General features: G+C 40.5%; 1 protein-coding gene across 6 annotated transcripts in view; it reads left to right on the top strand.

The window, feature by feature from the left end:
• The window catches only part of PTPRZ1 (protein tyrosine phosphatase receptor type Z1), a 211,340-nt gene that overhangs the window by 63,118 nt on the left and 129,843 nt on the right, over window positions 1-18,379 (top strand). For all 6 annotated transcript variants that reach the window (XM_075857144.1, XM_075857149.1, XM_075857145.1 and 3 more), the window contains exons 2-4: window positions 5,205-5,267; window positions 10,766-10,942; window positions 16,719-16,870. In XM_075857144.1, coding sequence (XP_075713259.1) covers window positions 5,205-5,267; window positions 10,766-10,942; window positions 16,719-16,870 — 392 coding nt within the window. The remainder of the gene's footprint in view (window positions 1-5,204; window positions 5,268-10,765; window positions 10,943-16,718; window positions 16,871-18,379) is intronic.

Consider the following 18,379-nt stretch of genomic DNA (forward strand, 5'->3'; position numbering starts at 1 on the left):
AAACCACAGAAGAGAACATGTTCGTGATCCAGATATGGTTAGGACGGACTTGGTCAGATCTTATCTCCCTTTTGTGTAAAACATAATAAGGACTTCAGAGGATCTCATTGCTATTAAATCTGCTTCTATTGAGAATGTAACAGGTCTCGTAACTTTGTAGATTGACCCTCTGTGGCAGTAGAATCTAGTAACCGCAAAGAGAAAATACATGGTGTGCCATTATGGTGGCAGTATGCCATGTGGCAAAACTGTAAGGTAACTTTCTGTGGGGCACTACTTTGGTAAAATATGAACAGTATGAGAAATCCTGTTGGCTTTTATAACCATGAATACATGTACATCTTCAGGTACAGTAACTTGGCAACGTACTGTGTGTAGGATGATTTTTTTTGTGAACAAGATTGTACTTCTCACTATAGCAACTCAAATTTCAGAAGCTCCGAAAACAAGCCTGAAGTATTGTGCTGGTATGAGGTCTGTATTTTTACTCATTGGGGCAGTGAGAAACATTTGTCCGTTGTGTTTTATTGTATCTGTATATTTGTTTTTTACACATATACAGTATTTGATTTATTATGTTTATGCACAGAAACCTTTATGTATATAACACCAACATATTCCACAGCACATTTCAATGAGAGAAAGCAACAAACATAAATTAAAAAGTAATAAATAAAATGAAAATCAATAAACAATGAGACACAAAAAGAGAGCGGCGCATCCACTTTTGTTAAAATTTGCGCTGGTTTCAAGCGCTGCTATCGGGTAGAGTTTGTCTCAGTATTCTTCAGCAATGTTATTTTTTACTACAAACACTGCGGCCAAATGTTGGTTAAAAGGATTCTTTCAAAAACATCACAATTCTTATCCTTGGACTTAAATATCCTTTAAATAACAAATATTGGATCTAGTCCTTTTATCAGTAGCGCTTTCATCTATATCCATAATTTTTTTGTCCTAAACTTATCCTTGGACTTTGTCTGGTATTACAGATCAGTCAAGTTCACTTGAATGAGGGTGTGCTGTAATAACAGATAAAGATTGTGGACGTAAGGCGTCGTTCACACCCGTAAGGTTTTTTTTTTTTTTTTGAGAAATGAATAGCGTTGTGGACTACGCTATTGATTCCGCATAAAAAAACCTGAAAACCTTATGGATCGAAGAGAAACAGAAACCATTAGCAACGGAAGCATTACCATTGAAATCAATGGTAATAGAAACGGAAGCTATGGTTTCCGTTCATGGGTTCCCCTGACGGAAAGGTCTGACGGAACCCATGAACGGAAGCCCGACGCAGATGTGAACGGAGCCTAATGCTCTGTGAAAAAATGCAAACCTTTTTTTTTTATTCCCCGACAACCCCTTTTAAAGAGGTTATCCGAGACTTTTTTTTAAATCGGGAGCAGTATTCAGAATAAAAATAAGTTTTTATTGAATTCATTAAAATATACAACATGTAAAAATTTGTGATGGATCAACAAAAAAAAACCAGTATGCACACAAGGTTATACACTTTACAGCATTAACAATTAGGTGTGGAGCTGAGAGGATGTAACAGAGTATGTTGGTAGGGGCAGATTATAAAGATGTACACGAATAAATAATGCTCTATTGCAAACAGGATTGCATTATGCAGTAAGTGTGAACTGAATATGATATCACTACGATGCACGGGAACACAGATCAATAATAAGAAGTCATCGAAGTGTAATAAAAGAATATGTTTAAGAAAGACTGCAAATGACTGAAAACAAGAATAGAAAAATGGCAATAAAGAACGGATAGCCCTACCATGAAAGAGCACTGGAATGAAAGTAGTTTACCCAAACTGGGTATCTGTGGTGCGATTGGTCGCCTCGACGCGCGTTTCTCATTAGTTTTCCTCAGGAGGCATGAACGATACGTGACCACTGAGACCAGAGATTTGACCGCTGCGACTGCTTCCGGGACCGGAGCGGTGAATAATTGGACCTCAGCGCTGTAGCGTGGGGGCACTTCAAGGGGTCAGTATCTGCCAGTTTATTATGTTATGCCATGCCCTGCCCTGCTGGCAATTTTTAAAAAAGCCCTTCAATCTAAGGCCTAGTTCACACAGAGTATATTGTGCAGGCAGAAAAAAAGGAATTTTGAGGCAGATTTTGATCTGCCTGCGCTTTTTTGCTGCAGATTTTTCTGGGTTTTTCGCTGCATTTTTCACCCGTGCGATTGAGGATTGTGGGCAAAAAAAACCCGCTTTTTCTGTCTTGCATTGATTTCAATCAGAGGTTAGAGGCGTGACCGCGGCAAGAAAGGACATTCGGCATTTTTTTCCACGCGAGCAGCTAAAAGCCGCCCGGGAAAAAAAATTGCCTCCGGACTTTTTTTGGCGCTGATTCCGATACAATTTCTATGTCAAAATCACATAGAATATTTTGTAATATCCTCAAAGGGGAAAAGACTGTTATGACAGACATGTACAAACGGGTTTAAAGGGAACCTGTGACCAGCATTTCACCTACTGAACTCTACTCTCCCCTTGCTGGCCGCTGCTGTCAAAAATTCATTGCCGTTATCCCCTCTCCTAAACTTCTCCTCCGACCATAAATAACGGTCTGCAAACATTTTGCACCTTTTATGGTAATAATCCGGCCGTCCCGTTCATTCCTCTTCTTATGCCGGCCTACCACTGAAGACTGGCCCACCCTAAATGCCAAAATCTCTTCTGAGAGTGCATTCGCCTGTCATGTATGGTCTGACACCTTTCCCTGCTTCGTCGGGGCCTCAAATCCAGTTACTGCACATGTACCGCTATGGTGTCCCGTTGTGTGCACGCATCTGAACAGGTCATCGATTCGCAAAGCGCAAGATTTCATGTATGCTGGGGGGAGGCGAGGAGCTGGCAATCAAATGTAAGGAGGCGGGATAAACTCGGAAAAACTTGAGGAATGAAGACTTGACTCTTTTCGACTGAAGATATGACTCTTTTTTTTGCTCATTAGCATACGGTGCAGGAACACCAAAAAAGTAATACTAAAGGTGCAGAGCCTACTTAGAACATAATTACAGCAGATTACGTTACATCCGAAGTAACGCAACTTATTTCTAGGCAACACCTGAGAGACATTCCCGTTTTTTTTCTTTTTTATTACAAAGTCCAAAGGATTAAAAATTTCAGACATGACCGTGCAAGATTAAGACCTACTGCTGTAAATAGCTGTTATATGTAACGTAAAAGAACATGTGAGTGAAATGCCTGGAAGGAAAGGCAGGTACTACAAAAGACACGCAGGATGTAAACTTGTTACGTGACAAGGGCTGAAAAGAAAGTCACAGCTAAGTATAGTCATTAGGAAAATATTAGGGTTCTTGCATCATCAGAACAGGCCTGCCGAATTATATGGATATCCTGTACCTTGTGTTGGGTGTGTTTCCACCCCTCCTGATGACCGTGTCTAGTACAGTCATGCAATCCACGCCCCAATAACTTCTGTTATAGTGATCGTAATGATAGTGTCTAACAATATATTCAGCAGGTATTGAGTTCTATTGTCTGACAGTGAAGGGTAGAAGAAAATGTGCACTTTGCGAAAGTTCAACTTCTAGCTAAAATTGGACGTTAACAGAATATATGTTGATTCTCCTATTCACATCTTGGTATAGTAGAAATCTAGTGAAATCTAGCTGTAGCAGAGCTGAATGGAACTGTTTAGACAGCATTGTTTGTGCATTATGCAAACTTGTGTGCAGTCCTATGTAAAACAGTCTTATCACAATGAATTGTGCCAAATAACAAACATATCTCAATTATCTATCAGACTCCGCTATGTTATATCTGCAATCTTTCTTTCCTCAAAATTCATTGTCTATATGATTTATAATGTCATGTATCATAGCTGTGTATCGCCCATCGATATACGTCTGCTGACGTTTTACAGACCTCCCCGAAGGCTGGAGCCGTCAATCAAGGCCAAGGGGGAGGTGTTAGGCAGGGCTTACTCACGAGAGCACTTGCCGTGCTTAAGACCGCCCGTGGACCCTTGCGGCTTAATTTAGATATGCAAATAAAGTTAGTTTTCTCTAAAATGCAAAGTCTATCTGTGGCCACAAAGGTATGTTTGAACATATAAATGAGTCCCCTATCAGTCGCTTTTATTCGTTTAGTGGCCATAAAGGACCTAACCAATTCCTTTTTAGCTGTGAGTTATCTTCCATTTTAAAATAAAAAATATAGTTGTAATGCCTCATGCTGTTTCAAGAAAATACTTGTTGATGAATGAATGTATCAAAATATAATGGGACATGTCTGAACCAGGACACATGGTAATTGGATAATAAGTATATACTTATCAGTTACCATGTACTGAAATGTAAGCGACTTTATATATCTCATAATAATAAGTAAAGGTAAATCCTAAAAATAAGTTCACAAAAGCTAGATTTACAATCCAGAGAACTAAATTCCACATTATGAATTCTTCCAAATATAGCGTTGTTAATGCTTCTACTTGGAGTGCTGAACAAGCTCCATATCCTCTTGTTCTGTTTGCCGTAGAGCTCACGGCAAGTTTCACTCGTTCTTCGTAATTAAAGGATTAAAGTTCTTTTCATTACTTTTCATCCACAGTTCAAAGGTAATTTGAAGAAAAGTAGCAATATGCACAACCATGGATGTCTTAACACATGATATGTATAGAATATAATGCAGTTATATATAATATAACTATTATTAGGCTCTGTCACACTAGTGCCATGGCTTCAATTTATAACAGAGCCACGAGGATACATTTTCAATGGGGTATAGTAATTTCTGGTATTTTCAACAGCAAAAATAAGAAATATTGTTGCGGACAGCACTATTCATTCCATTAAAAATGCAGGAAAGACGATGGTCTGCATATCTGGCACTGATGAGTGCAAAAAGGCTTGGAAAAGCATTAAACAAGTTGAAATAAATGTTTGTGTTACTCCTACCACTATCCTTAAATGCTAAATATTTCCCTTGTTTTTAGTATTTGTGTGGAGTTTTAGTATTTGCTAATAGAAATAAGTGAAACATTGAAAGTTTGAACTGAACTTTATTTTATGTTTTTAGTAGGTAATGGTGTATTTGTTTGTAAAACTTTTTTGTTTTAATTTTAGAAACTCTGAATTGACTAATGTAACCTCACTGTGACCAATTTGAATATACCAGCTTAACTCAATAGTGTGTTTTGTATCTTTTGCAGGTTTGGTGTATGGATATAGACAGCAGCGAAAATTAATTGAAGATATAGATTGGTCCTACACAGGTAATGCTAAAAGCTTTTTGTATTATGGTAACCGTATACTTTCATGTTAAGATTAGAAGCAGTAGTAGTAGTAGTAATAATAATAATAATTAAATGAATATTAATATTGTGGATGAATTACCTATTTAATGCCCCAAGTTTGGCACAGTTTCATTGGTTGGACCCATGGTGATTAACTGACCTCCAGTAGGTTTGCATTTAGAAGATGGGTTATCTTGATGGGACAACCTCTTTATTGTACCTATTGGGGCACATTTACTAATACTGTCTACATTTTAGATAGTGTAAACTTAGAAAGATTCTAAAATCAAGTGGTGCTGTATGGTAAATATGGTGAATCAATCTAGACTTCCTGGACACTTTTCCCTTCCTTATACCACCTATTAGTTGGCTTAGTTTACGCCAGTTTTTTTGCACCAAAATTGTGGGGCATTTTTTAGTGCACGGTGTCACATCTTAAGCCACGCTTCGTTCTTCTAGATAACGCCCTTTACTGGTTAAAGAGGCTCTGTCACCAGATTATACATTCCCTATCTCCTACATAATGTGATCGGCGCTGTAATGTAGATAACAGTGGTTTTTATTTTGAAAAACGATCATTTTTGACTCAGTTATAAACAATTTTAGATTTATGCTAATTAGCTTCTTAAGACAACTGGGCGTGTTTTAACTTTTTACCAAGTGGGCGTTGTACAGAGGAGTGTATGACGCTGACCAATTAGTGACCAATCAGCGTCATACACTTCTCATTGTTCCAGCCCAGCTTCTTTCACTGCACAATCACACTGTGCTGTGGATCATGCTGGGCTGTAACAATGAGAAGTGTATGACGCTGATTGGTCACTGATTGGTCAGCCTCATACACTCCTCTGTACAACGCCCACTTGGTAAAAAGTTAAAACACGCCCAGTTGTCTATTAAGAAACTAATTCGCATAAATCTAAAATTGTTTATAACTTGCTCAAAAATGATCGTTTTTCAAAATAAAAACCACTGTTATCTACATTACAGCGCCGATCAGATTATGTAGGAGATAGGGCACTTATAATGTGGTGACAGAGCCTCTTTAAGGCACATCCCTTGTCGAGCTTGTGTGAAACGGTTAATAAATGTGGCACATGTACGCTAGAATTCTGGCGCATTTTGAATAATATATCTTCCCCACCGTTTCACATACATAAACCCAAAAGTATTAAAAATGTATTTTATATCCTGTTGTTCTAGGGGTTGCAGTTCTGTTCCGCTTAGGCTTCGTTCACGTTGGAGGCTACGTTAGGGTCCTCCGTCACAGATCCGGCAGGAATTATCGGAGATTACCGGAGACAATAGCGCAGCATGCTTCCGTTATTCCCTTGTTCTTCTCCTCTGATGGAGCAGAACAACGGAATGTTACAACGGAGCAGTCCTGCTTCCTCTGTACTAACACGTACTTGAAGTGTCACTATATTCACATTTTTATTAGATAAATGAATACTGCAGTTAACATAGATTAAATTAATACTATATGGTATTAGGGACCTCAGAACTGTTCAATTGATATAGAGGTTGTTTCTATGCATGCACAGGGGCATCACACACCTCTGTGAACCCGAACCCACGTGTCTTATATATTTAATTTTATACAGCATCGCTATGTGTGGGAGAATTAGAAGATTAATTTTTGGGATATTATTCATTGAACAAATTAGCTTAAAACATAGCATGAAAAAAATGAGGAAAAACTATATTTTATGCTGTTTTTAACCGTTAAAGACCCACAAAATTAATTGATATCAGCTCCAATTTTAAATAATGAGAAAGCCTTGTGTCCTGCATAAAAAAAAAGAAAACATTTGTGGGTAGACTAAGAAACCAAAAAATAATTCACCTTTAGAATACAGCATTCCAAAAGCGGAAGGTTTGATCTGGTCACGAAGGCCCAAAACACCTCAGTCATGAAATGGTTAAACACTTGTGATTATTTATGTAAAAATAATTGAAATGAAATATATACTTTAAGTTTTTCTGTGCACATTAGTTCAGATGTACTTTAAGACAAATCTTGTACAAATAAAACCAAACCCATTTAGTAGTTGAGAAGAGAGAGAATGTACAAACAAGAATCAGCATGAACACCGCCAGTATTTATACCAAGCCAGGGGCGTAACTAGGAAAGACTGGGCCCCATAGCAAACTTTTGACTGGGCCCCCCCCCCTCTGCTGGGTATCACACAACCCCCCCCCCTTGTAGATAGTGCCTCCCTATAGATTCCACCACACAAAGCCCCCCTATAGATAGCACCATACACAGCCCCCTGTAGATAACGCCATACAGCCCCCTCTGTAGATAACGCCATACAGACCCCCTCTGTAGATAACGCCATACAGCCCCCTCTGTAGATTACGCCATACAGCCCCCCCCCAAAAAAAAAAGCGGCCTATAGTTTGTCCTACAAAAGACATGCATCCCCTATCCACAGGATAGGGGATACATGTGTGATCGCTGGCAGCGATAAGGAGACCGAAAGTTCCCCGAAGTTCTCCATGACTAACCTCGGACTTCTGGCGTCTGCGCAGTTCAATAAAAATGAAAGGAGCGCTGGTCACGCATGCGCACAAGCACGACCGGTGCGCAAGTCATTTCCATGGAGCTGCAGACAGACTACGGAAGTCCGAGGTTTGCCATGGAGAACTTAGGGGGGACTTTCGGTCCCCCGTTCTCCTCATCGCTGGGCGTCCCAGCGATCCCACATGTATCCCTATCCTGTGGTTAGGGGATGCATGTCTTTTGTAGGAACAACCCCTTCAGTGGCGTCTCGCTGTAGCAGCCATAGCGGCTGCTAGCGGAGCCTGCGGCCATGGGAGGGGCCGTGCCGGCGGGTGGCACGGGCCCCCTCATGCTGCAGGCCCCGTAGAAGTCGCTACGGCTGCTATAGCGGTAGTTACGCCACTGCGCATAGGTTTGTACGGCGTAAAACTACAGCTCCCAGCATGGCCGAAACAATGATAAGGATATGCTGGGAGATGCGGTTTCACAAAAAAAAATCATACCACCATCATCTCGCTGCAGATCATACAGTGACTACAATACTGATTAGAGGCAGAATAAACATTTACATTAAGTGACTCACCGGTGACGTCTCAGATTCTAGTTCTTTTCTTCTCACTCCGGTTCAGACATCTATGATGGATTTCTCCCGGCCATGACCCATTTCTGCAGTTTTCCGTTTAGATGTCTTCAGCTTCTCACTTTTAAAACATTTCTGCACCTGTAAACAAAGTTAAAATTCTCAACACCTCTAAATATAACTGTCACACACACACACACCGTGCCCCCTGTAGATAGTGCCCCCTGTAGATAGTGACCTACATAGAAGCCCCTGTAGATAGTGCCCACATATGGACTCCAGAGCTGCAAGGCAATAGTGCTAACCACTGAGCCACCGTGCTGCCCTACATATAGCTTCCCCTATAGTTAGTGCTCCACGTATAGCCCACCTCTGTAGATATTGTCCCACATATAGCCCACCCCTGTAGACTGCGCACTACATATAGCCACCCTGTTGCTAGTGCCCCACAGGTAACCCACCCCTGTATATAGTGTCCCACACATAGCCCACCCCTATAGAAAGTACCCTAAAAAATAGCTCCCCTATAGATAGTGCTCTACATATAGCCCACCCCTGTATAGTGTCTCACATATACTGCCCCACATATAGACCCCCCTGTAGATAGTGGCCCACATCCCCACATACAGACCTCCCCTGTAGCTAGTGCCCCACATATAGACCCCCCCCTGTATATAGTGGCCCACATATAGACCCCCCTGTATATAGTGGCCCCCACCCCCACATATAGACCCCCCTGTAGCTACTGCCCCACATATAGACCCCCCTATATATAATAGCCCACATAAAGACGACCCCCCCTGTAGATAGACCCCCCCCCACTATAGATAATGCCATTCACATTTTTATGAGGAAAAAAATATATAAAGTTGACATACTCACATTCTCCGGTTCCCACGCTGTTCACTGGCGATGCAGACATGCTCTCTTCTGAGCATGTCTGCAGGAGCTGAACGAGCGTCCTCCAATGACGCTGATTGGCGGGGCAGAATGACTTGCCCCGCCAATCAGCACCTTCCAAGCATGGAAGCGGCGCGATGATGTCATCGCGCCGCTAGCCAATCAGTGTCATTGTAAGGCACTGGATGGTCAGGCACGGAACATGCCCGGCCATTCAGTGCTAATACATGTATTTGGCTGCCGCTAGCACCGGGGCCCCCTCCGGTGCTAGCGACACCTACAGGCATGAGAGTGCCTGTGTAAGGCTCGTCGGCGCGGGCCCCACAGTAGCGGTGCTACCCCTGTAGCAGCCATAACGGCTGCTAGCGGCGCCACCGGGCATTTGGGAGGGCGTGTCGGCTGGCGGCACGGGCCCCCTCAAGCCCCGGGCCCCGTAGCAGCCGCTACTGCTGCTACCGCGGTAGTTACGCCACTGTACCAAGCCTTACAAACATAATTAACAGGATACAACAGCAAAATAAAAAGATATGTATAGAAAAGGAGGAGGTTCTGTAAAAAGGACCAATAGAAACCTGAGATTACCATAAACTGACTAAATTACTTCTAAATTACATTAACATTATATACAAGTATTATTTTTTTGGGCCCACCATAATAAACTATTTTGAGGGCACAATGTCAATGTATACAGAACATGTGCACATCGACTTTTATAGGTCAGATCAATAATTCAACCCATAAGAACTGTCCCAACAGCAAGTGATGTGCACCAAATACGTTTCAAATGGCGTTGTCTTCTGATGGACCTTTTGGGCCCTTTAAGCCATGTTCACATAACATTTGTGATGTACGTTTAGCATGTACACCAGGGAAGCTCCTGGCATACACACTAAACATGTCCATAGGTCTCTATTGGGCTGGTATATGTCAGTATAGCTTTTTTTTTTTAAGGCACGAAATAGCATAGAAGACAACGCTATGCCATACAACAGAATACTGTGAAAATACAAATGGATACAAAGCTTTTCATGATGTGTACGTTAAACGCATGCCATAATAGCCTATGGGTGACAGATGCCTGTGTCGGATGCCTAATATCAGCATCCATGACCCATAGGCAATTATGGCATCCGTTTTTAATGTATATTTCATGAAAAGGTCATGATAGTTTGACATGTACCTTAAACGTATCTCATAATAGTCTATGGGTGCCAGGTGGCACTGTCACAGTCTATGTTTAATATATATGTCCGGGGCTTTTCACATCGTTAAACGTGGAACAAAATCATGACGTGAATTAGTGTCAGAACCTGGCCCCACTGGAGGGTCCTCTGATACTTTGGTAGGACAAAGTGACCCTGTATGAAACTGCTTGTACACCATGGGAAGGCAAAACTGAGGAAATGTTTTCTGTGCCAGGGCAACCCACCTTATGCTTGCCAGTCTTGTGAGTTTTTTAATTTGATATTCAAAATAATATCTGTATTACAGAAAGCTTAAGCCAAACCTATTGGGTGAAAAAATATCCAGCATGCAATGGTGCCAAACAATCTCCCATCAACATTGATGAGGATCTTACACAACTGAATATGAATCTGAAGAAACTAACATTTCAAGGCTGGGAACAAACATCTAATATTACTCTAATTCGAAACACCGGAAAAACAGGTACTTTTTTTGTGTTGTTTTTTTTTTTTTGCTGTACTTGGAAGATTATAGTTATTATCACTCAGAAATTTATAAATTCACATAGTAATTATATAATCTTATTGTATTTTGCCTGGAGTCCTAGATTTTTCTGGTCAGTAACCTAAAATTACATGAGAGCTATATGGCGTCAGCAATATATATCCCTTAGCATGTGCTTCACATTGCTGATTTAGGTTGTTTTTTTATGCGTATTCTGAAGAAGTATACATTCTACCAATAAAAATCAGTTTTCTGTTCAGAAAATATATCCTTTATATAATGAAAAGTTATTACATTATCAGTTCAGTTATTTTAAAATACGCTACGTATCAATTCCTCACCGTTTCACAGATTTCTACTTGCTGTAGCTGAATAGAAACCTCAAAAGGAAAAACCTCTTCTGCTATCACACAACTGGAGGGTTTGTTGCAAGAGAGCACCCTGCTATATTTTTTCTCATCCCCATTTTCACATTAAGCTGGCAAGGCGATCAGCTGATCGCCACGTATCTGGCTTCCGAAACTCCCGATGAACAGCTGAAATTGCTATGAAGGGGGGTGCGGCTAATACATGGACAGGCCGGGTCCCTCTGAGCGGGAGCTGCTATTTGTTAGCGTCTCTCTGCTCCGGCTAAAGGAGCAGGATCCTGGGCGGACGACAGGGAAACCCTTTTAATCAGGCTATACATGAAAAAAATCTATTTCATTTTGATAATGTGTGAGTTATAAGTTACATAAAGGAAGGCTTGTATTAAACAAGCTATAGATGTGTAAGTGCATATTTTAAAGTGCATTTTCCCTTGAAAATTCCCTCCATTGCCTTCTTTATGAAGTCTTTTAATGTTCTTAGGTCTTGGTCTCTTATATGGCTACCAGTTACCGGGTTATGTCTAATAGTGAGAGACATTGCAGTGCTCATATGGATTGTCAGTTAGATGTTCAGAAATCCTGAATGGCAGAAATATCTGTATGGTTATGATATGTAACTCTTCTTAACAATACGGGTGTAATGACAGGGATAGGGAAACAGACAAGTGAGCCCTAATCTACCCGCCACTCAGTCCCTGCCTACTTGCAACGACCCGCCCTAGGCGACGGGGTACAACTGGGCGACGGTCCCTATACTCAGTAAGTGCACGACAGACAACCAGACAAGGAAACACAGAACAAAGGGAAGCGGGGCAGTTGCCCACGGCAAAACCATGAGCAACAAGAGTAGTAAACGAGCCGAGTCAAACCAGGAGAGTACGAGGTGCCAAACGCAGAGCAGGAGAGTAGTGAACAAGCCGAGTCAAACCAGGAGTGTATGAGGTACCAAACGCAGAGCAGAAGTGTAGTCAGTAAGCCAGGGTCAATACGAAGCAGGGACAAAGTAGTTCAAGAAGCTGCAGCAGAGCCAGGAAACCAACAGAGAAGAATCACAAGCAAGGAGGAACAGGAAAGGCAGGTATAAATAGACGGAGGGCGGGAGCTAGCTCCGTCTGGCCAGGCTGTGATAGGCTCTCCCACTCCTAAGCCTGCCATCCTGAGTGGTGGAAGATGGAGTCAGTCTCACAGACATAGAAGCAGGTGCAGACTGATTACCTATGGGCGTGGATACAGAAGCTGTGCCTGGCAGATCCTTAACAACGGGTTTCATAGACTTTGGTGAGATGACTGTCAATCCTTATGGTTCAGTATAGGCTGCCATTAAAGGTTGTCCGCTAGCTAAAATGTCTGTTTTTGCCCTCTAAATTCCAAAATACCGGAACTGCAAGTTTGTGGAGCTGCTGTATATGCGCCATATTAAAGTTGGTGTGTTTTCACTCTCTCTAATATATACCCTGTTACAAATGTATATATATATATATTTTTTTTTCGTTTTATTATGCTAGCATTACATTTATTCATCCCCTGGGATTTTAATAGTAAAGAATCGCAGTACTAAAAGGGAATAATAGAATTTCCATAGCTCTTTTTAAGATGGTAAAACGTACAAGGTTCAGCAGCTAGAGCTCAGTGATTCCTCTGTATCCTATAGGTGTATTTACACAGGCCTTTAAAAAAAGGGTTTCAAAACCTGGCCGTTTCTTTTTTGCAGGTAAAACACAAATGTTTTTTGAACACGGCCTGTGTAAATACGCCCTTATTAAATCTTAACGTTCATTCTAAGTGTACAGGATAGTACAGCTGGTTCCTTTTAAAAGCTGATTATATGCTTAATCTATAGGTTGAATACCCCCCCTTTAGTTCAGAAATTTACATAGTAGCCTTACCATCTGTCTGACAAGCCGGTCTATAGGCCTACAGTATATGTAGTGACAAACTTCTGTAGGGAGACACAACAGAATGTACAATATGTTGATCAGACACTATGGCGTTGTTTTTATCATTTCATCATTTCTAAATTAAGTAGATATTGTAAATTCTGTCATTTGTTTCCAGAATTGGAATCTGAGGTAGTGTTAGGCAGTTACAAAACGCGTGAGACATGTCTGTATTTAAGTTGTAGGGTGTTTTTTTTAATTGATTCTATGTAACCTTGTAGTCCGGAGTTCTTGACCGTTTATTCGAAGGACATTTCAGAAATCGACCTTTAATTAACAGTAACACAATGGACAACCTTAAAAATCCTCTCTTAGGGATCTTGAGACTTTTACACTTACATTGCATGCAAGAAGTGAATAAAAAAACAAACCTATTGTTAGGTCAGCAGAGGATTTCTGAACATTTTACACAACTAGAATGTTTTGTGTGAAAATGTCTGTTATTTTAATAGTCACGGCAGAGCGATTAACTGACATTTCTGTTTGTACGGCTTGTTACTTTAATATTTAATAGAAAGGAATGGATGAGTGATATACTTAAAAGGTTCAAATAGGCGTTGGATATCCCTTTTGTAAAGACACCATGTAAGCGAAGACACTTGAATTAGGACTACTGATAACATACTGTATTTAGGCACCTGACTGTACAGTGTATGCTATAGATGACATGCATCAGTGTTCCCCTCATAAGACATCTAAGAATATACTTTTAAAGATCTAAACAACATACTTGTAAGAGACTACCAATGACAGAAGTAGGAGTTTGTTCCCGTCTTTATATAGCTTTAAATAATTGTTTTTTAGATCTTTGTTTAAAGGGGATGTCAATTTTGGACAATTTCTACTTTTAAGATGGGCTCCCTAAAATAACTGATTATTAAGTGTCCCATCCCCCCTGCTGGGACCCCCAGAAATTAGCTGTAATCTGTTGGGAAACCTGTCAGTAAGAGTTAAATTTCCCTGCAGCGCCACTACAGGACAAATTAAAGTATATGTACAACTTTAAATTAATTTTTTTTGTGTGTTTTGAGGCAATTTTTAATTAACTTTTATTAAAACTTTTTTTTTTTTACTTTTTACGATACATCTTCTATCCTGTACACATAAAAGCTGTATTGTCCTCTCTCAGCCAATTCTGTAAGCTCAGCTGAACTGACGGCTCGACTGAGAGCGGTCCTTGCGTGTCTCTGACACACAGAATCCAGCTATAATCGATCACATCTAAGCTTGGCTGAGCGAATGATACAACTTCTATGTATACAGGATACATAGAAGCTGTATCATAAAAAGTAAACATAAATTAGAAAATTGTTCAAACACATTGATTTAATAAAAAATTATTCCATTAAAACGTGTACATAGTTTTTAAATGGACACTAACATTTGAAACAACTTCTGCAATCTAATAGTATACTTGATATATATCAAGTTAATAATTTACTTGCTCTTAAAATTTAGTTGTTCTCTCCATGCAAATTCTGTGCGAAGTTATTGCCACTAGGTGTGTCTCTTCCTGTAATCTGCTGTCCACCCCTGTTGTCGAGCAATATCTGTCCCTGCTTACAGAGCAGAATTGACAGGCTGCAGAAGGTGGGGGTGTCTATCTTCAATGTCTGCCTATACAAGTCTATGGAGAGGGGAGGGAGGGAGCAGAACGAGAGTGAGTCACTGCATACAAGTCTATGAATGGGGGAGGAAGCAGGAGCGGAGTGAGAAATGATGTGCTTGTTTAACACTTTCCTGACATCAAGGTAAATAAAGGTAAATTACGTTTTTTTTTATTGAATAAAAAGTGATCAAAAAGTCTTAAGTACCCCAAAATGGTACCAATAAAACCCAAAAAACTAGCTCTCACACCGCTCAATCAACAGAAAAATAAAAATGTTATGGCTCTCAGAATGTGGCGAAAACAAAAATGTTTTTATTTTTAACAATTATTTTTTTTCTTGTAAAAGAAAACATCTAAATTAGATATCGCCGTAATCGCATTGACCCGCACAATAAAGTTAACATGTGGTTTTTACTGCAAGGTGAACGCCGTAAAAACGAAACCCAAAAAACAATGACGAAATCACTGGGGTATTTTTTTTATTCCACCCCACAAAAAATTTTTTTTTCAGTTTTCCAAGTACATTATATGGTATAATAAATCGTGCCGTGAAAAACTACAACTCGTCCTGCAAAAACAAGCCCCCATACGCCAATATCAACAGAGAAACAAAAAAATGATGGCTTCCGGAAAATGGGGAGGAAAAGCGAAAATGCAAAACTGAAAAATGACTGCGGGAGGAAGGGGTTAAATAAGGTGCTGAAGTTTGTCAACTAGGACTGAAGTATCTAGCAGTTTTTTCTTCCTCCACGCATAGTCCATGACCCTTGGGCTGATTTCCTGCCTGCTTGTTTGCTAAAGACGCAGTTCCTCTGGAGATGACCGTTCTGTAAAGGTTCTCACCACCCAGTAACAAAGGGGATGGGGTCAATCAGGACTGTGTCCCCTCTATCCTAGAGCCTCATAGCAGCCGCATGGTCTGCCTCTATGGTATGTACTACGCCCTTGAAAAGTATGTGAAAACCAGCGCTAAACCAAGAGCATAAACAAACTCCTTTTTCGCATTTCTGCAGCAGCAAGAAAAGCAACATTGCAACTGAACGCCCTCACGTTACACGTATTCTGTGTGAACTTTTCACACATACCTACACATAAAACACGTGAGATCCAAAGGACTATCCTCCCACAATCTGATTCCCCATACCCCCTCAATCCCCCAACGGTCTTGTTTCCAAATTTGATTATAGTCCAATAAAAACTATTTTTGTTTTGTAAAGAAAAAAGTAAATGTAAGTCAAACGTTTTTCTTTGATACGCTGCACCAGAAGTGACTGACAGTTGTCTTCCGATTTCCATAGGCATATCATTAGTCAGGCTGAATGTCATCTTATATCAAGGTGGAAAGTCCTCTTATGGGAATTTTATGATCAATATCTGTGTGAATTTCTCATTCCAGCTGGACTGAACATATACAAAACCATAGAAATTGATGGCAGAATTAATCACGACTGCTTATTGTATTGCATGTGTATATGTACAAACACATTTGTGATGGAGGTGCGGAGATTAGGTTTTTGATTTGTGTTTTGGGTTGTGGTGTTTTTGCCCTCACTGCAGCAACCTATTGGAATCAAGCTTTCATATTTATATCTGCTTGGTTGCTATGGACGACCCCTGTTTTTCTTGCGCACTGCTTTTCATTTCTGAAGTCGTGTCTCTCCTAAAGATACTTGTAATTGTTGTTGCTTGGTGTTTTTTTGTAATTATATATTTAGTATTTTACTCTTCTCACAATTCCCTTCAGAAGCTGGAGGTAGCTGGATTGTAGGTCATTGCAATGTCTGATAATAATCCATATTTCTTCTATTGCTTTTAATTCATTGTCTTTCTTGGTTTTACAGTGGAAATTAATTTGACAGGAGAATATTATCTTAGCGGTGGTGCCTTAGATACAGCTTACCGTGCTAGCAGAATAACATTTCACTGGGGAAAATGCAACGCTACTTCAGATGGATCAGAACACAGTTTGGAAGGCCAGAAATTCCCTTTAGAGGTAATTCTTTTAAAATCATATTTCTTACAATGTTTTTGAAATTTTTTTTTTTTGCATTCTTAAAGTAAAAATGATGATACGTATGTTAAATAATTATATCATTTATTCAAAGCATTCTTCCTATTGTGGGAATTGGTTCTGTAGGGGTAGGCAAAATGCGGTCAGAGACCGTGACCCTGAAGTACGTTTTCAATCAGGGGCTTTACTTGTCCTTGTGGCAGGATACAAAATAAACGTACAGCCTTTTCGTTCAGGCACAAATATACAAATGAACCTCTGCTCGGTAGAACTAAAAATAGTTTTCCCTCACTATACGAGTGGCATACTACGAACCACCGGAAACTAAACCTGCAACTTCCAGCAGGAAGCTAGCGGACCTCGGTTTATGGGTATGTTCACACGCTAAACAAAAAAACAGCTACATAATACGGAGCTGTTTTCAAAGGACAATATCCTCTGATTTTCAGCCGTTTAAGCATGAAGTGTTTTTTGACCCAATGAAAAACAGCTCCAAAAACGGCTCAGGAAGTGACATGCACTTCTTTTTACGGGGTGTTTTTTTATGCACCGTTTTTTCAAACAGCCGCGTAAAAAAAAACCCCTGTCGGAATGAAATGCAGTGTTTTCCATTGAAATCAATGGGCAGATGTTTGGAGGCGTTCAGTTTCCGATTTTTCAGCAGTGTGGACATACCCTTACTGTCTCCAGAAAGACAGGTTCTGTCTTCTCACATGGCGCACCCCAGTTCACAGTGTGCACACCTTTCATGGCTCAGTGATGAGCTGACCTGCAACACATGAGTTGCAGAGAAAAAAAACATACTGGCCAGGAAGGGAATGATAGGCCCCACTACCAACCTGCCTATCATTCCATAAAAATCTAAGACCGAACTTGGGAATTACCAAAGTCCTTAGCAAACTTCTCCTTTCTAAGAATACTTAGCTTTCCTGGATTCCTTTCATGTCATCCAGTTTTCCCTGGATGAGACAGATACTTCCTGGAACCTAGTACACATATGAGAGGAATCTTGGCAATCCCCTACCACTTTTCCAGTCACTGTCTCACACCATTGTAATACTTTTTTTTATTTATATATATGCATCTGTATATAAATGTAGCACTTTGCTGTTTCCGTCGGTCCCATAGACATTGAATGGAGCGGCAGTGCACAATCGGGACCGCTGCTCCAGTCAAAATCCTCCTCACTGCAATTGTGCAGTGGGGAAGAACGGGGGGCACCGGACCGCCTCGTTCTAGAGATCGGTGAGTGTCTTAGTGGTAGGGTCCCAGCGATCATACATTTATCACCTATCCTGTGGATAGCTGATAAATTTTAATTGTGGGAAAAACCTTTTAATTATATTTAGCTGAATTAGGATTAGGGTCTTGACACCACATGGGCCGTGTAAACGATCGCCGATCAATGAGACAGCACGTTGATCAGCGCTCGTTTTCTTCTTTTACAAGGAGCTATGTTTGGGGACGAGCGATCGTTACTGCGATCGCTTG

Source organism: Rhinoderma darwinii, chromosome 3 (assembly GCF_050947455.1).
Source record: "Rhinoderma darwinii isolate aRhiDar2 chromosome 3, aRhiDar2.hap1, whole genome shotgun sequence".
Taxonomy (NCBI): domain Eukaryota; kingdom Metazoa; phylum Chordata; class Amphibia; order Anura; family Rhinodermatidae; genus Rhinoderma; species Rhinoderma darwinii.